Source organism: Citrus clementina, unplaced genomic scaffold, assembly GCF_000493195.1.
Source record: "Citrus clementina cultivar Clemenules unplaced genomic scaffold, Citrus_clementina_v1.0 scaffold_8, whole genome shotgun sequence".
Lineage (NCBI taxonomy): Eukaryota > Viridiplantae > Streptophyta > Magnoliopsida > Sapindales > Rutaceae > Citrus > Citrus x clementina.
This window is the reverse complement of record NW_006262022.1, coordinates 18815711-18836888: the sequence shown is the minus strand read 5'-3', so window position 1 is coordinate 18836888 and position 21178 is coordinate 18815711. Positions and strand designations below refer to the sequence as shown.

The 21178-nt window shown below is 31.6% G+C and overlaps 4 protein-coding genes across 5 annotated transcripts; 3 read left to right on the top strand and 1 right to left on the bottom strand.

The window, feature by feature from the left end:
- Positions 1-519: 519 nt before the first annotated feature.
- LOC18033871 (RNA-binding protein pno1) lies at positions 520-2261 on the top strand. 2 transcript variants are annotated; one of them, XM_024179177.1, is made up of 3 exons: positions 520-638; positions 812-871; positions 1461-2261. In XM_024179177.1, exon 3 carries the CDS (start codon positions 1479-1481, stop codon positions 2136-2138), a length of 660 nt encoding a protein of 219 aa, XP_024034945.1. In that variant the 5' UTR covers positions 520-638; positions 812-871; positions 1461-1478; the 3' UTR covers positions 2139-2261. The 2 variants fall into 2 exon arrangements, with proteins under 2 accessions (XP_024034945.1, XP_006424140.1); XM_006424077.2 differs by lacking the exon at positions 812-871.
- A 10105-nt stretch (positions 2262-12366) lies between these two features.
- LOC18034552 (probable CCR4-associated factor 1 homolog 11) lies at positions 12367-13500 on the top strand. Its single transcript, XM_006424076.2, has one exon. It carries the CDS (start codon positions 12582-12584, stop codon positions 13458-13460), a length of 879 nt encoding a protein of 292 aa, XP_006424139.1. The 5' UTR covers positions 12367-12581; the 3' UTR covers positions 13461-13500.
- A 4136-nt stretch (positions 13501-17636) lies between these two features.
- Positions 17637-18458, top strand: LOC18034562 (transcription repressor OFP13). Its single transcript, XM_006424075.2, has one exon. It carries the CDS (start codon positions 17686-17688, stop codon positions 18244-18246), a length of 561 nt encoding a protein of 186 aa, XP_006424138.1. The 5' UTR covers positions 17637-17685; the 3' UTR covers positions 18247-18458.
- A 626-nt stretch (positions 18459-19084) lies between these two features.
- Positions 19085-19868, bottom strand: LOC18034851 (transcription repressor OFP6). The gene has a single exon (XM_006424074.2). The coding sequence runs from the start codon at positions 19762-19764 to the stop codon at positions 19228-19230; it is 537 nt and encodes a 178-aa protein (XP_006424137.1). The 5' UTR covers positions 19765-19868; the 3' UTR covers positions 19085-19227.
- Between the last annotated feature and the right edge of the window lie 1310 nt (positions 19869-21178).

Genomic DNA, 21178 nt, shown 5'->3' with positions numbered 1-21178 from the left:
AATAAATTATTAACCGTTATTAAAAATTCTAACGGTGACATATCAGTTGGAATATAAACTAAGTATTAAATAAGTATAGAATCAATATTTTAATTTAAAATTTATTTTAGGAGTCAATATTTGATTCAAACTTTGAATCAATTAAAAAAGGGGAATGTAAGAGAAGAGAAGTTAAATATATAATAAACTTGAGAAATAGCATATGAGAGAAAAGAAAAAAAATGTTTATTTTTTAATGATTTGTTTATTTTTTAATAAAGATATTTTTTGAAATAAATGATGTTAATTGAAAAATTAGAGTGAAAATGAGTTTTTTTTTTAAAAATTGAGTGATGATATTTTTCTCACTTCTTTTTATTAAAAATAAAAATAAATTTTTTTTTTTCACTGTCTCACCCGTTTCACACCGGTCCACTTTTTACGAACCCATATTACGGGTTTCCGACTTTCCCCTTCCCCCCGCTTTTAATTCAAATGCAATCTCAACCGTCGATTCTGCAGCAATTCATCCAACAGCTCTTATTATTTTTGCTGCACGGTGAGAAACGCTACTCCAAAACCCTCTCTCTTTAATTCTTTGAACCTCACACCGTCATTGCCGCCATAGACGAAGAGGAGAGATATAAAGCTCTTACCAGGTAAATTTCAACAGTATTCGGTTCTTTTTTTAAAATTGTTTTAATAGAAGAAGGCACGATTTATATTTATTATTTGCTTTTGGTAGATTGAATCGTGATAAAATTAAAATCTTTGTGTGTTTTTTTTTAAATATATTTATGTATGAATTCTTGATAAAGCTGTTTGGCTGTAGGAACTGTTTGGGTGGCTGATTGAACTAAACAGAGACGTATTGAACAATTACGAAGCTCATGTGATACCAAATTATCTTCTTTTTTTTAAAAAAAAATTTAACTCTTCGATGGGGTCTTATTGATTGTTTAGGTCTTGTTTGGTATTGAAGCACTGTAGTTGTTGTAGGAAAGGAAATTATAATTATAAAAAAAAATTGGTAGTTTGATTAAATATGTTTCATATAATAATTTTAATAAAAAAGTAAAGATATTTAGGGTTTTTTTTTAATTATATAAGGGTGATGAAATCAATTTATTTTTCAAGCTATAGCAAAATGTTCACTAAATACTTCAATGTTGTAATTTATAAGTTACAGCTGTCCAGGCACAATACCAAATAAGGCCTTAAGCTTGAATAGAATTTGATTAACATTCGACCTATAAAGGCTGGCGTCGACAACTTTGTCTGAGCTGTTTGTTTGATTGTTGTTGTTCATTTTCTTGCAAGGTTCAATGTTCTAAAGGCGAAAAAAAGTCAAAAATAATTCAATCTATTTTTTTGTATTTTTCCATTCTCTGTTCCTTTTTATCTAGAATTTGTATAATGGTGTATTGAAGGTTTGCTGCTAGTAATGCTCTGACATTTTTATGCACCTCTTATCTCTTCAGATCTTCTGGTTCTTCACTATGCAGTCTTCCATGGATGTTGAAACAGTCTCATCTCAAACGCAAAATGAACCCGGGCCTCTGCCACCGAAGCCCCTGTTTGAGCCATTGAAGGCTCATGAAATGTCTGATGGTCGAGTTCAGTTTCGGAAGGTTAACGTTCCACCCCATCGATATTCGCCTCTCAAGAAAGTATGGATGGATATCTACACTCCAATTTTTGAGCAGATGAAGATTGACATCCGTATGAACCTCAAGGCTCGTAGGGTTGAATTGAAGACTAGAGCAGACACACCAGACATAAGTAATCTGCAGAAGTGTGCAGATTTTGTTCATGCATTCATGCTTGGTTTTGATGTTATTGATGCCATTGCCCTTTTGCGTTTGGATGAGCTGTATGTGGAATCTTTTGAGATCAAGGATGTCAAGACACTTAGAGGTGAGCATTTGTCGCGTGCTATCGGAAGGCTTTCTGGTAAAGGTGGCAAAACAAAGTTTGCGATCGAAAATGCAACAAAGACAAGGATTGTCATTGCTGATACGAAAATTCACATACTAGGATCTTTTGCCAATATTAAGATTGCAAGGGATTCCCTTTGCAGTCTCATCTTAGGATCTCCTGCTGGAAAGGTGTATTCAAAACTTAGAGCAGTGACTGCCAGATTGGCAGAAAGGTTTTGATCATTCTCATATTGTTATGTTATGTATGCAAGATTTCTTTATGCCGAGTATGTCTATGAGAGTGTAACCTAGCGGTTAGGATTTTGTCAATCATAGCAGTATCATTGGTACAAGTTTTTGTTCGATTGTGTATTCAAATATGTTTGTGTGTCGATTATCATTCTGTGCTGTTGGATTCACTGTTTACTGCTTTGTCAAGCGCTCTTCATATACAAGGGATTATCAGTTATCCAAATGGACAGCAAAAATTTTGGTTTCCCCGAACCGTGCTACTTTTTGTTATTGTATCTATCTATACAGCTTCAAATGAAGAAATTTTAAATTCCTCTTTTATCTTTATTGCTATGCTCTGTAGCAAATGGGAATAGTCTTTTGTCAAGGTGCTAAAATCTGTGGTGCAAAATGGTGTGCTTACGTGTACTATTGATGTTTCAGCAGAAAATGGTTATATTCTCTATGCTGCAATTCAAAGAAAATGGTTTTTAGTTTCATTAGCAAATGATCAAACATCATTTAACACAGAATGAACAGAGTTTGCTCACATAGCTGCCATTGCCCCTGCTCTCAAGCTCTATTCGGTTACCACTCTTAGCAATAATACAAAAACGGACTAACAATTGGTGTTTATTGGGTGAACTTCTTATTTTCATTCCAAGAAAAGAAATAAAGGGATTTATGTAATTTAGATTTTTTGTGTTTTCTTTCAACAAAATAACACAGTAATACAAAATAAATGCCAGCTTGTCAATAAACTAGGATAATATTAAAGAAAATTCCAACGTATATGTAGAATTTTCCTGAGTTATATTTATTATAACCTATAATTAAGTTGTTTAGTGTAAAATTAGTAGAACCTTTTGGTGATACTTTAACGAATACTAATTTTGACAAAAAAAAAACATATCTTGAGGTGGCTACGTGTAATATGAACATGTATATGAAAACCGTATTAGCATATTACCTATTGCTGACTATTGCAGGTATTTTCAATTTGCCACGTGGCCTTGTTTTGTTAGGCTATGTGATAAAACAGATATGATAAAGAGTTATGTTAAGATCCCAAGATTATCGAGTGATGTCTGTTAATATGTTTCGATGGTAGAATATTAATTTTATTAGTTTTGAAATTTATTAGCCAATAAATGAATAACACATAATAATTGGACTCAATTTAAGATTTAATTATTGAGATTTCTACCGTATGAATGATCCAAACTACAAAAATTCGTTATGCTCAAGTTATTTGAAGGGACCCCAATTGCAATCCAATAAGTTGCAACTCATAATATTAAAGAAAATTCCAACGTATATGTAGAATTTTCCTGAGTTATATTTATTATAACCTATAATTAAGTTGTTTAGTGTAAAATTAGTAGAACCTTTTGGTGATACTTTAACGAATACTAATTTTGACAAAAAAAAAACATATCTTGAGGTGGCTACGTGTAATATGAACATGTATATGAAAACCGTATTAGCATATTACCTATTGCTGACTATTGCAGGTATTTTCAATTTGCCACGTGGCCTTGTTTTGTTAGGCTATGTGATAAAACAGATATGATAAAGAGTTATGTTAAGATCCCAAGATTATCGAGTGATGTCTGTTAATATGTTTCGATGGTAGAATATTAATTTTATTAGTTTTGAAATTTATTAGCCAATAAATGAATAACACATAATAATTGGACTCAATTTAAGATTTAATTATTGAGATTTCTACCGTATGAATGATCCAAACTACAAAAATTCGTTATGCTCAAGTTATTTGAAGGGACCCCAATTGCAATCCAATAAGTTGCAACTCATAATATTAAAGAAAATTCCAACGTATGTGTAGAATTTTCCTGAGTTATATTTATTATAACCTATAATTAAGTTGTTTAGTGTAAAAATGAATAATAAAACAGTGAGTTTAATGAACCACTTGGCCAATTCACTACCTCATAATTGTGAGAGTAGTGATTCGAACACCCACAAAAGTATTATGGGTTTAATTATTTCCTCAAATTTCAATAAAAGTAATCTTTTATGTGAATGGAGTTGATGTTTCTCGAATATTTATAAATATCAATTATAATGTTATGTAATATGAGTTGTACTCTAGTAATAGTCTCCATGTAAATAAAAAAAAAAACAGTGAGTTTAATGTAACTTAAAAACCAGATAAAATTGATCCCTTAGCCGACATAACCCACTGTTTTTTTTACTTTTTTTTACCTTATGTTTGTGTGTGTGTGTGTGTGTGTGTGTGTGTGTCCAATTGCATGTATGAAGAAATAAAATTCGTCTCGTTCAGTCGCAATACCGAATAAATGCAAACTTGGAAATAGCCAACTTTAACAGTCGTACTGATGCAGCAGCCAATTAAATTCACCGTGGTCACAACTGGGGCAAGTAATTAAGTGCGCGAATTTCATCGTTATTAATGCATTCAATTATTTCAATCAAATGGTTATGATAGCAGCTCAGCTAGTAATTAACAATCTATACATAGCTGTGACTTGTACGGTGCGATTCAACTTAGGAAGATCAATCATCGTCGGATTTGATTTATCAGACGTACAACTGGGCGTTCTCTGAGAAGTGGGGTCTTTTTATGTTACGGAAAACCGCAGTTAACAAATACTGATTTTGACAAAAAACGAATCTCTAGGTGGCTACGTGTAATACACCTGAACAAGCTCTACGTGGCTACGTGTTATACACCTTAACAAGTGTGTGAAAATAAAATTAATAAAAATATAATATAATTTTTTACCATATAATTATAAAATTAAATTAATTTAATTTTTAAATTATAAAAATTAATATTTATTAAATATTTTAATATTCTACCTTTTAAGTTTCGACAATCCAACCTCAATTTCAAACAGAGTTTAAATGATTTTTAATTCCACCAGCAAATGATCAAATGCATGATTTTTATGTATTTTCCAAAAGAACGTATTAAGAATCATTTAACACAAAATGAACAGAGCTAGCTCATATAGCTGGCAATGCCTCTGGTCTCAAGCTCAATTCAGTTACCACTCTTAACAACAAACAAAAGTAGACTAGTGGTTGGTGTTTATTAGGTGAGATTTAAATTTCCATTCAAACTTTTTGAAAAGAAAAAGAAGGATTTATGTAATTTTAATTCTTTATGTTTTCTTTTAAGAAATTAACATAATAATACAAAATAAATGCCCACTTATTAATAAACTAGGATAATATTAAAGAAAATTTCAACGTATATGTATAGAATTTTCCTAGGCTATATTTATTATAACAAATAAAAACTTGTTTAGTTCTTATATTTTGAAATTAGTGTCTGTTTAATCCCTATATTCTTAAAAATACTTTAAAACATTCTTGCTGTTAGATTATTGACACTCCTGTCATTACTTTTTATTCATTTTAGTTTGCTTTTAAATATTATCCCTCTACAATAATATTTATTTTGGACATTATTAATAAAAAGAAAATTTTAAATTACTAATTTAATCCAAAAAAATAAAATAAAAACAAAAAGAATATATATTGATTTTTGTGGAATGCTCTGCTAAGGAGTTCATATATTAATTTTTTTATTAATGTCTAAAAAAATTGGTAACTTAATTTTTTTACAATATTAAATTTTGGACATATGTGAACTTCCACAAAAATTAATACATATTCTTTTTATTTTATTTTTTATTTTTGAGGTTAAATTGGTAATTTAATATTTTTTTCCGTTTATTAATGTCCTAAAAAAAGAAACATTATTGTGAGAAGATAATATTTTAAAAATAAGCTAAAAAGAACAAAAGTAAGAACATAGATGTCAATAGTTTAATAATAAAGATGTTTTGAGGTACTTTTAAAAATATAAGAACTAAATAAGCATAACCTCAAAATATAAGAATTAAACGAGTTTTTACCCTACCAAAACTTATAACTAAGTTTTTTAGTATACAAATGAGTAACAAAACAATAATTTAGGTGGACTAATGGATGAATTTTATTTGGCTTTTAAGTTATGTTAGGGTGACAATCAATTATACGCGTGTTTGTGTGTGTGTCCAATTGTATGTATAAAGACATAAAATTCTTCTTGTTCAATCAGAAAACCGAATAAATGCAAAATTGGAAGTAGCTAACTGTAACAATTGTAATTTGTACTGATGCAGTAGCAAATTAAATTCACCATGGTCACAACTGGGGGCAAGTAATTAAGTGAGCAAATTTCATCATTATTAATGCCATTCAATTATTTCAATCAATATATGGTTATGATAGCAGCTGAGCTAGCAGTTAATATTTAATAATATATAGCTGTGACCTGTACGGTGTGATTCAAATTCAACTTCAGAAAATCCATCATCTATTCATCATCATCAACTCATGGAATCGACGGATCAGACGTACGAGTTGGCGATGTCTGAGAAGTGGGTTCTTGCTATGATATGGAAACCGGAGCCCTTTTTAAATAAGATTTTACAATTTATTTATTTAAAAAATTACATTAGTATTTAAGATTTTAAAATGCACTTCAATTAATATTTTTTAAATAATAAATGTTTTTCTCTCTTTAATTTTGTAGAATGTTTGAAATTTAGCATATTATCTATTGCTGACTATTGCAGGTATTTTTAATTTACCATGTGGCCTTGTTTTGTTAGGCTAGGTGATAAAACAGATAGGATGAAGAGTTATGTTAAGATCCTAAGATTATCGAGTGATGTCCGCTAATATGTTTGATGGTAGAATATTAATTTATTAGTTTTGAAATTTATTAGCCAATAAATGAATAACACATAATAGTTGAACTCAATTTAAGATTTAATTATTGAGATTTCTACCGTATGAATGATCCAAACTACAAAAATTCGTTCTATCAAGTTATTTAAGGGGACCCCAATTGCAATCAAATAAGCAGCAACTCATTTCCTTTTTTTCCGCCGATGGACTGGATCCTGACTCATGATATTTGCTATGCAATTTATGGCCAATAAAATATGTACAGTGTAGTAGATTGAAATAGAATTTGAGGAAGATATTACGTAGTATGAATTGGGCGATCAGATGAAGTTCGATTAATGAAGGTGTATGAAGAATTAGTAATGTAAATGTTATAAAGGTGACAATTAACTTTCATATCTAAGTCCATCAAGGTACGTTTAATTGCTAATTATATACTAAATGTAGAACAAATAAACCAAAACCGTGTTTGTCAAATAATATATGGTTTTCATATAAAATTTTTGGAAGTGCTGAAAAGAAGCGAGGCTCGTAGAAAATATTTTAGATAACAACACTGAAAGTTTACAAAAATATTATAGAAACGAAAAAAGAAATAAACATATTGAGCTGTGTTCCACATTAGCTAGTAAATATGAGATACTTGAGTTTATAAGGAGGTATGTCACTCCACTTAAAATGTTAGTATTTTGGGTTGGATATTTAGAAATCTTATGTTAAATCCTCCAACAAAACACTCGAGACACAAATATCCACAGACACAAACTCACATATTCATAGATTAATTAAGGGAAATAATTATATCTTGACTAATATTAAGGACACATGATTAAAGTTCTTATTAATCGTAAATTGAAAATGAAACAAACGCTTGCAACCACAACCGACGTAAACATGTTATTTGGTGTAGAAAAGGGTCTGCACTTTTGCTACCTTTAGTGTCGGTCTTGCTCCTTGAACTCTTGGCTTCAAAGAAATCTCGCGACATTTTTATAGGCTTTTAAAGATGTGATCAAAGTGTATAAACTTTTACTGGGCCGGGCTTCCATACCTCTGAGAAACCCATTTAAATTGCTAACATATAACTTTTGTTGGTTGGCCATTAAACATCTACTCACACATGTTCATCCCAAATGAATAAATAAAATGTTGAAATGCAACATTTAAGATTACGAGTAGCTTCGGAGAAATTTAGTAGCTTTTCTTCTCGACTTTAAGAGTGATGTTGCGCTACACAGCTAAGATACATACGTAGTTTATCACATATGACCTGTCCTCAGTGTCACGTTAATGATGAAAAATAAAGTCAGTTAAGGTGTATTTGAGATTGAAGTTGGACAAGGACTAAAGTGTTTGGTAAACACTAACTGTTGTACTTTGCAAGGTATGTTAATATGATTTTTCACTTGTATAATAAAAAATCTATTATATCTTTAATAATTTTATCAAAATTATTATTTAAAATTTATATTTACTATATATTATTAATTTTTATTTAATAGTTACAATTTTTTTCCACATCAGCTATAACTTAAAAATTACGACACCTCAATTCTAAACATAACCTTAATTATGTATCTCGTCTATCCCTACAATTTATTACTAGCTATGTCATTTCATGGCAGTAGATGCGTAAAAGGTAAAGTTTCTTATCCTTATCCAAACCTTAATAACAGAATGAAAAAACAACGTGTCCAATTCCGAATAAACGGTAATGGGTGTTATATCCTAATCCAAAGCAGCTTCACATATCCTAATCCAAAGCAACTTGTGAAGCGTATTTAGGATGCCTTAAATCTTGATTTTACGGTTATCTCAAGTTGGGGGCATTGAAAGAACTTTCTTTTCGATATTTAAATCTTATACAAAATATATGGATTAAAATTGTGAAAGCTAAGTGGGGATGCTCGTAATGGTGAAATTTTGAGTGATAAAGTCCAACAAACACCAAGTTGTAGAAGCTTCACCCGCAGGCAAGAACGACCCCACCCCGCAGCCGTCTCACTTGAAATTCACTTATTTTAGAAATTGTCTCATTTCAAATAGTTATATCATTCATAACTTTGAACAAGCATGATTGTGATTTATTTGTTTCATACTTTAATTTATCAAGTTGATGATTGTAATAAGCACATGCTATTAGAAAGAACATCATCATTATCATCATCATAATAATAACTTGAATGAGAACATAAATAATAATTTCTAAATTTTACTGTACCTATCTAACGTATGATTTATCGGATTCTTCTTATGCTAATTCAATGCGTGATTATCGTTGAAATATCAAAAGTATCTTATTATTTCATAATCATTTTTATCAAAAATAAGGTTTAAAAATCTACTTATTTCATCATTTTCTCTCTTAATTTTGATAGAATTTTTTAAATGTATAAAGAGTTACTGATGTAAGATAGTTGTGCAAGATAAATAAGGTATCTTTTAAAGGTCATAACTTGAGTTACAAGTATTTATTTTGGGCATATAATAAACTGTTTCAAAACTTGCGATGAGACAAACCAAAACCAAAACTGAATACGCTATTATGTCTCATGGTCGAGCTAGAAATTTTGTTTCTTTTTTGGTCATTTTGCAGTTTTAAGTTATTTTTTTTATTTTTCTTATTACTTTCAAGAATTATATATAGAGATATCAGACTTGGACTTTGTTTGTTTTGTTTTCCTTATTTTGATTAGGAGAATTTTATTATAAAATAATATTTCAGATTTGTCTATTTTGATAAATTCTCAGTATTTAAGGTTAGTATAAAAAGAATCCAAAACCTTGGTTTTATACTTAGACTTTTTAATAATATTTTCATTATTAAAAAAGTTAATTTATCTTAACTATCAATCTTTTTTTTTACGTTTCCAAATCATCAATCATCTTTTTTTTTTAATTAACCTATAAAATAATCTAGTACAATCAACACTGGTAGAGTTCATATGGAATAATACAAATTGCCGTTATTAAGTCAACCTATGGCTCAAACTTATATATATATATATGTGAGATATCCTCCAAAATAAAATAAGTGGGTTTTGTACATAGAAATTTGGCTTTTTAATTGATCAGTAGCAGATTTCAGGAGACTCATGAACTGAAAATGCAGTGTTAATTAAAAAAAGGGGAAAAAAAAACCTATAGGTATAGTCACTTATGAAGAAAGCAATTTCTAATTAAATAGAATTTTGCAAGTCTCTTTCAAATCTCAAAGTGGGAAAGATAACGCGCAAATTGGAGCTTCTAAGCTTGTTCCTCAATTGTTTTAATAATTATTAATTGATATGCTGATGATTATCGCATGTTTTATTCTTTATTTTTTTTTATTAGCAGCTTGATTAACAAATTTGATGCCGGACGAGAGGATACTCACACGACCAGATTTGATCATTAATTTAATTACATACACAATATAAGATTCTTAAAATATCACACGATCATTTAAAGGTGATTCTTATGTTTTGTTGAACTATCTGAAGGAATAATCAAACTTTTATTTTTTCTTTTTCCCTTCTACCAAGCCGCAATGATCTCAAATTCCGAATTATCAGTCAACACAATCCTTCAACTTTTCTAGAAAATCTTTCATGATAACGTTATAAGATTTTTCTTTATTTAAAAGCTGGATGAAACTTTTATTCAAATGAAAGCAAGATTACAAAGAATTCAGAATATCTCCGTTGGATAATCTTTACAACCAAACTCACAAATCACAATTCACGGTTCCCTAAAACAATCTTTGGCTTAAAAATGAGTCGATTTGATTCGCTTGTCCAGAGACATAAGTGACGGAACAGACACCACAAAACATATGGGTGGGGTTTGATTCGCTTTGTCCAATGTATTTCAACCGTCCAGTGCTTGTTTGCCAGTCTTTCAACCTGAATATTGAATACACATGAACGAATGTCATTAATTTGCTTTACGGATGACGTGATACTAAACATATGGGTGGGGTTATTTACACTCAAAAACTTACTCAGAACTCTCTCTTATAAAATTTAAAAATCAAATTTTTATTATGTACACTATATTAAATCTCAAAAATAACCTTTGATTTTTTTTTTTCCTTTCCAACACCCATTTTTTCTCCTTCTCTTTACCTTCGTTTTTCTCTTGCTTTTGTTTTCACAAACCAAACTCAGAAGATAACATCTGAAGAAAGAGGATCTATTGGACTATGCGAAATCATTAGAACTCTTTCAAAAAATTAAAATGTTTCAAGAATTAATTCGTGGGTTTTTAGGTGTACGAATGGATGAGTGTTCTAGTTGAAAACTATTAATTTTTCTTAAAAGTTTGAAATTTCAAGTATTTAATCGTTTCATATGTGTTTAACATTTTTTTTTCCCTTTGAATCCATTATTCTTAAGCTTGAAGTTTCAGAATTTCATGTATTTTATCATTTCATCTATGTTTAGCATTTTTTCTTTGAATCCGTTACTCTTTTCAATTAATTTTCAGAACGCCTAATCTCTGGGCCAAACATTGCATAAATCTTTTTTTTTTTAATTAACATAATTTGTGAGATATTGTAAGAAAAAGTCTAAACTAAGTCTATTTGCTGGAAGCATTGGATTGTTGTTATGTGCACCAATGATGAGATATACAATGTTGTTTTCGAGTTTTTATAATACCTTAATGATGAATTTGTCAATAAAGATTTAGGGTTTGTGATAAATAGTTGTGTAAATTATTTTTTTTTAATTGAATTTATAATGTCCTTATTAGTAATTTCATAAAAGGATATTTATGTAATAAAAAATAAAGAGTGTTCAAAGTATTTTTAGAGTGTAAATAGTTCCACCCTAAACATATTTAGGTTGAGATTGTATTTGAAAGGCTTAAAAATAATTTTATAAAGTTAAAAGTTGATTTTGGTGTTTCGGTAATTTTTTTTTTTAAAATCACTTTCGGCAAAAATGGGCCAGGCACTAGAGGAGAAATAGCATACGTTTTGGATTGATATAAGTTAGTTTTGGACTGATATAAGTTAGTTTCGGCAAAAAAAGGAAAAAGAAAAAAGAAAAATTAGTTTTGGATTGATTTAAGTTACAGATGATATAATTTAACAAAATCCTCAGAGAATGAAACTTACACGTCACATACAATGCTCTTAGACAGAAAAAGTCAATTAAGTTTGAATTGAATTAACAACAGAATAGTGATCCAGTCCCAAGTGGGAATACACAGTTGCAAAGTGCAAACTCAGCTGTCTTCTATTCACTTTGCCAAACGCAACAAGGAATCCGATTCATTAAATATCAAATGAAAACGACAAAAATGTGCATTGCATGCAATGCATGACCCTAATAAAATGAACCCCCCCGAGAAAAATTAATTGGAAAATTAACCAACAACGCGCACAATAAATAATTGAGACCAAGTCCTCATTCGTGCGAGTAACTCCCCTCAGTCAAAAGCCTCAACGCGTGGACCCTGACTTTCCTTGCACCGAATACAGTCATTAATCAATAATCAGTCACACACACACACACACACGCACCCACTTCCCCCTCTTTCCAAGCAACATCTCCGCCCACCACCAGGAAACACAATAAGCTATCGGTGTACCTCTATATATATTCCTCTATTAGAACTTTTCACAAACACCTCTCAACTCTCAAGCATCAGCAGTTACCAGCAACAGTAAGGACTTTCAAATCTCACCCACGAAGCGTCGAGCTGCAAGCTATTAGCTGACCATCATCACTCATCATGGGAGTTGAAGATTTTTCTACGGATTTAGATTCAAATTCAAATTCCAGCTCATCGAATTCGATTATAATACGCGAAGTCTGGGCGTCTAATTTGGAATCCGAATTCGAACTCATCAGCCAAGTCATCGATCGGTACCCTTTTATTTCCATGGACACCGAATTCCCCGGTCTTGTCTACCGACCCGATGTGGACCCCTCCACCAGGCCTTACTTCCGTCAACGCAAGCCGTCCGATCACTACAAGGTTCTGAAATCCAACGTCGACGCCTTGAACTTGATCCAGGTGGGCCTCACTCTCTCTGACTCTTCCGGTAACTTGCCGGATTTGGGCTCCGGGGGCAACAATAAATTCATCTGGGAGTTCAACTTCCGGGACTTCGATATCGCGACGGACGCCCACGCGCCGGATTCGATAGAGCTGCTGAGACTGCAGGGGATTGACTTTGAGCGCAACAGGAAGGAAGGCGTTGACTCGGTTCGGTTCGCCGAGTTGATGATGTCGTCGGGACTCGTCTGTAACGAATCGGTGAGTTGGGTCACGTTCCACAGCGCGTACGATTTCGGGTACCTGGTTAAGATCCTCACGCGCCGGAGCTTGCCCAGTGGCCTAGACGAGTTCTTGACGATCCTCAGGGTGTTTTTCGGTAACAATATTTATGACGTCAAACACATTATGCGGTTCTGTCAGAGCTTGTACGGTGGTTTGGACCGAGTGGCTCGGACGTTGGATGTGAGCCGGGCGGTCGGGAAGTGCCACCAGGCCGGTTCGGATAGCCTTCTGACCTGGCATGCCTTTCAAAAAATTAGGGATGTGTATTTCGTCCATGACGGACCGGAGAAACATGCCGGCGTATTGTATGGACTAGAAGTGTACTAAATTTAATTTTGGCCAATTATATTAATTTGATTTTTTTAAAGTGCCATTTGCAAATTAATAAGGAATTAAATTGGTGATTAAAGAAAATAAATTCTTTGCAAGTAAATTGACTTTTTTTAAGGCAAATAATTTGACTTAAAAATGTGTGATTAAATAAGTGCTAAGTTTGGGTTTCACACGTGATTCAGGTGAGAAGACCGAATGAAAGTTGAGGTCAACTATGGTTGGGCGGTCAACTTACGCATGCCCTTCTAGATTTTGAACATTCTTATAGTGATTTCAAAATTTTCATAAACCGTTAGGTTGGGTTTGTTTTTTTATTTAAAATTTGAATAAATTTAAATTAATCTAAATTTTAAATAGAGATAAATATTTGAATTTAAATGATATATTTATTTTTTATCTGAATCGTTAAAAATAAATATTAAATTATTTTTTTAACTTAAAAAATCTGAAAACTAATATTTTTACATTTATGTCCTTACAAATTATCATGTTAAACAAATAATAAATATTTCAAAAAATATAAATAAAATAATATATTATTATAACATAAATTATATTCAATTGAATACAACTCTTTGATATTCTATATTATATATGTTAATCAATTTTATTATAATTTATGATGTTTTTATATGAAAAATATTCATAAAAAATTCACATAGCATACAACACATGTACAAGAAGACAAGCCATGCCAAATAACGTCCTTTTTGCACATGCTCCTAACGGCCTAAAAATCATGATAAAGATGAAAGGACAAAAGAATCTTGAAAAAGACAGCTAAATCACCACTAGAAAGGTGCCACGTGGCAGGGCAACCAAGATACTCCATATATAAGGACACTGAGATTTGCTTTTGTCGATCATCACCAAACACACCTACTCCACTAAAAAGGTTGAGGTCTTCTTCAACCTCCAACCACCATTTTCAAGAGCTTACAAGTTCTTGACACTATAAACAAGTTTAAGAAGCCGACTTGAGTGTTGGAGTGTGGTCGCTAACCACCCCCAGCTCCACCTTTAACTTCCTTTTATTGTTTTACTGGTCTAAGCCACCATTTCAATCTCTCTTTCTCTAGATGTGAACCTCTCACCATAACCAACCTCTTTGTACTCTTCTTCATCTCCATAAAAACCTAAAACAAGCCACACACTTAGATTAGGAGAGGCACCCTGTATCCCAAAAATAAATTCATTATTTTAGTTAGGTTTTGCCACTTTCTCTTGCACCCAAAATCTACTTAAAACACCAAAGATCCCTACATAGCTATCTAGCTTATTTTATTAATCTTTTATAATATAAAATCTTATGTAACCTTTTATTGATATAATGGATTGGTGGTGATTTGCTCTTGTGGATGTAGGACAAAGGCTGAACTACGTAAATAGTGTGTGCTCTTTGTATTTATGCTCATTTTGTTGTATTTCCAATTTGATGTCCAGATTGATGTTTCATGTACGAGTGTACCTGAGCTACCCTAGATACTCTAAGTCTGTGGGACACTTGAGCTACTCTCCATATTAGCTCCTATATGTTCTTTTGGCTCACCACTTAGGGTACCTCAGCTAAACCACCTACCCAAACATCAGAAAAACAACATAATCCCAAACTTAGCACAAGCTGCCTTTAAATATAAATTTATTTGTTTGAGTCGGTTTCAGTTGGATCCGATGAGCACCACTCAATTGGTACAAATTAGATCCTTGCAAAAATTTGGTGAAAACACTTACTTATAAAGCTTTACTTGAATAAGCTCTATTTGAAAAGATATACTAAATGGAGCCTTAGTGATTGAAACATGCTTAACTCATTCTTGAAATAGGATCAAATCTATGTGGGATGATAATTTCTTTTAATTTAAGAATAGACATTTTTATCTTTTTCTCTCATTTGATTTGACAAACTTCTAATTGTAACATCAATGCATCTCCTTTTTTTCATATTGATATTTGGTACACTGAATTATATAATCACCTAAAAAAACAAACTTATTCATTGATTAGCTAATGACTCAAAAATCGATGGAGAGAATGATAGTTGATGGGGATTTGTAAATCATTTTTTTTTTGAGTTGGACTATTGGCACCCTTCTAATCTCTTCAAGAAGCCCTTTCTTCAGTTATATTTATATTATTTCTAAATATGCCCTTATTTTTTAAAATATACTTCTAATTTTTCAATTAATTTTTATTGTTAAAACTCAAAATAGTAATGTGCTATTTTTTTTAATTTTTTTGTAATCTTTTTATTACCCTACACACAAATTAAAAAGTTTTCTAAGTGAAGAATTCTTTTATTGTTAATCATTGGCTTAGATTAAACATATTTTAAATTATAATTTAAAAACAATCTTAAGTATAAACATATTTAATCAATAAAAAATAGATTATTTTAAATTTGTACAATTTATTTTATTTAGCTAGGAAGTAACATGTACAAACTAGAAAAATGATTGATTATGAATGTAAGTAATTTGTTGGGTTAAAAAAAATTCTGTCTGTTTAATTATTATTTATTTTTAATTATTTATTTGAAGTATGGTTTTATAAGAACAATGAAGGGTGCTAATAGTTTCACTTTTTTTTGGGAGGGGGGGGGGGGGGGGAGGGGGGATGTGGTTTCTAATTGTTGGGCCTTAGCGGGTTATCCATTTCATGGTGGACTGACCCAAACAAACTTACACTCTGGGTAGTTGTCCATTCAGCGTTTTAAGAACGGGGCACGTGGAGAAAATTAGGGAAAATGGGCAGGGATAAATTGGGTTGTATATGTTTTCTATTCGCCTTCCCCTTAACATGAGCTAATTTAGCGCTTACACGAACGATATCAAAAGCTTAAAATATATAGAACTAATTGCATTTAAAATATGAGTATGAGTAATATTAGACGTGTTAATTTATGAGTTTCAATTGAGGTGACATTTATTTATCGGGTGGCTAACTAGAGTAATAAGTAATTTTAGTTATGATAAAAATTCATCAAATTATAGGTGTGTGACACTGGGTAGTTGGGACTCAATTGAATCTTTTAAACTTATTACAGTCCAATTCTAATGATTAGTCTAATTTAATCATGCGCAAATGAAAGAATTAATAGGAAAATTCGAGTATCATTCATAGGAAAGAAAGAAAAAAAGTTGTAATAAAGACAGAAAAAATAAATGTCTAATTTTTATTAATTATAAAACAAATTAAGCCCATTGGCCATAGCCAAGTAGCCATCGCTCGAGCTTTAATTAGAAACAGTTGCCAAGATATGATTAATGCCACTCATTATAATTTCATGCACGACGACTGAGACATGTTCTAAAATGTGGTAGTTGATCCACTTCAGTTAATGGGAAAGAATTTCTGGTGTAAAAATTGAATGCATTCGTTCTTGGTACGTAAGCTATCTGGAATATGAGAGATTTCACTGATTCATTTTATTGCAATTAAATCAGCCACCACCCACTCTTTGGTATAAATGTGACCAGACAATTAGAAAGCAAATTAGATGATAATTACTATTGCGAAATGTGTCGTTATGAGTAGGTACCACATGCACTTCTTAGAGAATTTGCTTAGAATTAATACGGTATCATTTGTCACTAGCTATCATTGATCCAATATTCTTTATTATCCTTTTTTCTTTTAACTTAAGCGGGAATTAATCTAAATGTATAATTCTAATATTGCACATTTCGTGTAATTTCTATTTAATGTTAATTATAAGGGAACTCTTTTCTTAATAGTAGTATAATAACTCTCTTTTGCTCTCTAGGTATAGTTAGTTGGCAATGAATGTTTACAATCACAATTACCTAATTTGAGTAATAATAAAGAACAAGAATGGATGTTGTTGAATGAAATTTGTCATTGATATCCAAATATTTAAAATAATACTAATAACACAATACAATATTAAATCTCTTTCTTTTTTTTTTTTTTTGAGTAAATTGAGCATGCATATTTCATTGTCACGGGATGAGTGTTTTGCGTAACGAACCCGTATGCTAGTAATTTATTTGAAAGGTTACATCAAACAGTAAAATATTTTGCATTTTCTCCAAACCCAAAAAAAAAAAAAAAATCAAAGAATCAATTTGAAAAAGCTGCAATAATTCTCACCATGAAAGACCCTATCAAACATTTTCCTATCATTAACGTTACAGCACTTCATATTATAAATTCAACATCAAAACGTGCACATGCATGTGAATTCACTTTCTTCACAGACATGAAACTCTCTTTATTCCTCAAGGATTTGCAAAATACCAAAATCAAAATTTCACGGAAATGGCCAGCTTTGAAGCACTTCAAAATCATTTCATACCCAACCAAAAGCAACATGCCCAAGAGTAGTCTCAACCCTGTTAATGTATGTGATACAGCCACGTTTCAACTAGAGGCGTTGACGGCGGGGGATGCCGGAGAAGAGTTGCTTGAGATGGCCATTAAGGCGTTGAGATCAAAGAGACTGCATTTCCAGCCGGGTAACACAGGTTCAATACTAGAGACAGCTAAGTTCCAATTCAAGGATTGTGTTGCCCTAGCCATAGATTCTGAGGACGCTTACTCGGATTTTCGAAGATCGATGGAGGAAATGGTTGAGGCTTATGGACTAAAGTATTGGGAGCATCTAGAGGAGTTGTTGGCTTTGTTTTTGAGGATGAATAAGAAGAAGAACCATGGCATTATTGTGGGGGCATTCATTGATATTTTTAGCCAAGGCATTTCTTCTTCTTGTTCCTTCTCCTATTGTGCTGCTGCTTCTTCTTCATCTCCAAACAACAAGTGACGCAACTGATCTATATTTTTTATATTCGATAGTTATGATCTACCGATTTATTTAGAGAATTTGCAAGCTAGAGTGTTCGACTGATTCACTGATTAGAAGAACCAAAACAAAGGTCTGATTTTTCAACTAATCATTTCATGCTACATCATTTTATACACACGAGTTTATATACAATGTGTCTGTAACTTATCATTAACTAGTCAATTGAAATCAATTATTATCAGTCTATATCATGCCCTCAAATAACAATAATTATGTAGAAACGAAGTATTGGGTGGCAAAAGCATGCGTTAATCATAGCTATACGATATAATAAGATCATATTCTTATTTTTTAAAAATTTTTTTTTTATCATATTCTTATTAATTAATCTAACAAAGACGAGGAATCCAGTATTATCACTATGCTATATGCATTTCATCTATCAAAATGGTAACCAAGCAGATCTCAATTATTCTGATCGTACAAGGGATCGACGAAAATTTTAGACAGTGTCTAGCTAGAAAATTTTGAACAAGGACTCAAAATAAAGTTGCTTAATAATTGATCTCTCATGATATTTGCAAATTAACTAATGAAAGACAAATATATATTTGTGGCGGTAAATGTAAACTCTAACAAGCCACGGTTGTATAATCATATTGAACAAAAAGCCTCCCGGCAAATATAGCCAACTACTTATAAATGACAATCTTGAATATTTTAGATATGCATATATGAATGGTAAAAAACATAACCAAATATACATACCACAATTTCACATTATAAACAAAATTAAAAAACCACTTGACTCTCAACCGTTATTAATGTCAAAATCACAACTTGCAGAACTGCAACATGTATGTGTACGTACATCTTTCTTTCATCACCATACAAACCCCGATTTCCTTCTCTGAGATTGTCTTGACCAACCCCATGCAGTTTCCCACGTATGAAATCAAAGTCTTTAGATGGCCACTCGTACGTAACCAATCTAGGTAGCTAGGATTCATGTGACTGATCATCACAGGGTTTCTTTGGACTCTTGGAAACAGCCTCATTCCAAACCCCTGTGAAAGCTTGAACGATAACATCATGGTTACTAGGAGAATTCAGCTGCAAGAAGCAATTAAGAAGCTCTTTAAGATCATCATTTGAGTAGATTTCTTTCTCCATGATCATTTGCAGCATCGAGCGTCGAAAATCTTCATATGGGTCATTTGAATCCTTCACAACAGCAATGCTATCAACAATTTTAGGGCAAGGGCTGAGCACTTTTGGGACTTTAAGATCGGTTTCGTATTCAGAGTTTTGAGTAGTAAGTGAAGTGTAATCTTCACTAGTGTTTTTGTAACCAGAACTTGAAGATGAACAAGGTTTGGGATTGTGGGAAATAATTTCATTGGAGGCTCTTTTAGGTTTTGGTGTTGGTTCATGTACATCAGAAAGTTTAAGCTTGCCACAGCCACAGCCACAGCCAATGACTTTGGCCGTGCATATGGTTTTGAGGAGGTTTTTTTGGTTCTTATTGCCGGTCATATGATCATTGATAAGAAAGAGAGAAACAGAGAAACAGAGAGAGGGAGATGAGTTTTGCAATGCAAGATGTTGTATATTCAAATTTTGAAAGAGTTTGATTTATTGTGGCAATTAGGATAGCATGTTGATTTTTTGTTAGCTAGAAGGTTTTTCTGGTAAGCGTCCCTATCTTATCTCTGCCTATTGAGAGATTTGAATTAGAAGCCGGTTTTGGGTAGGAGTCATTTTCTACAATGTTGTTGAAAGAAAGCTTTCACGACAAATTTTAAGGGCTTAATTATGACACTAAATGAAGCGTGAGGATCATGAAGTTGCTTGCATAATAAGCTTTATACACACACACACACACACACCGTTTCTCTACTTTGGAGCCTACGCGCTAAGTGGCTTTAATAGTGTGAGCAAGTTAAGAGTCGAGAAAATTATAGGAGTAGATCGCAAATTCAGAGCAAAAAAAAGGAATAATAATAAAAAATGAGTAAATAAATAATATGAAAAACAAGGACAGCTCTACTTTGATAAAAATTTGAGTTATAAAATTTTGACAAAAAAATATGAAAAGAATAAAAAATCTTGATAAAAAGTAAGTGTTTTATAATGACCTCCATATTTTAGTTTTTTCTATATCTTTCATCAAAAGTTTGTAACCCATTTTTTTGTCAGATTAAATAGCATTATTGTAAAAATAAACATAAAAATGAATATGATCTTCTTATCATAAAAATTATGGATTTAGTCATGTGTTGTAAATTTTATAATATTAAACGCAAGGTTAATGAGAGATTTTACCTCTCACTGTTTCACACCAAAGATCACATTTAATGCATTAAACCCGTGAAAGAAGTCAATAAAAGCTCTTTTTTTTAAGGAAAATTATTGCTTATGATATTTACAACCATAAAAATTACTAAGATCAATTTACATCAATTCTGATATGGCATCGCTTAGATTTTTTAACCCTCTCAAATATTCAAACTCTGGGGCTCCAAGGAAAGAAATTTAAATTAAACCCCTGCAATGCGTCTGCGGGGGCTCGAACCACTTCCCTCACATTTGTGAGGGAGTGGCTCTAGCCAAATTTAAAGCTCTCTTTCTGCCAAATTTTGATTGGTTAAATTTAAAGCATAGTTTTAATATCCTTAAGATTTATTTAAATTATATAATGATGATGATAATAATAATAATAATAATATGATGTAAATAATATTAAAATATTGGAGAAAATTAAAATTAAGTCCTGTAAGCAAACCATCATAATTTCATCTACCTTAGACACACACTAATCTGTACATTATTCTTACTATATAAACACACTAATCTTTCCAGTAATCTTACAACGATAAAGTAGGAAAACTAGAATTATACTTTCAGTTACTCTTATCCATTTAAAATGTAATGACAAACTAATTGAAAT

Excerpts from the sequence above, each read along its gene's own strand:
- LOC18034851 (XM_006424074.2), bottom strand. The coding sequence starts at position 19,764 with ATGACCGGCAATAAGAACCAAAAAAACCTCCTCAAAACCATATGCACG.
- LOC18033871 (XM_006424077.2), top strand. The coding sequence starts at position 1,479 with ATGCAGTCTTCCATGGATGTTGAAACAGTCTCATCTCAAACGCAAAAT.
- LOC18034552 (XM_006424076.2), top strand. The coding sequence starts at position 12,582 with ATGGGAGTTGAAGATTTTTCTACGGATTTAGATTCAAATTCAAATTCC.
- LOC18034562 (XM_006424075.2), top strand. The coding sequence starts at position 17,686 with ATGAAACTCTCTTTATTCCTCAAGGATTTGCAAAATACCAAAATCAAA.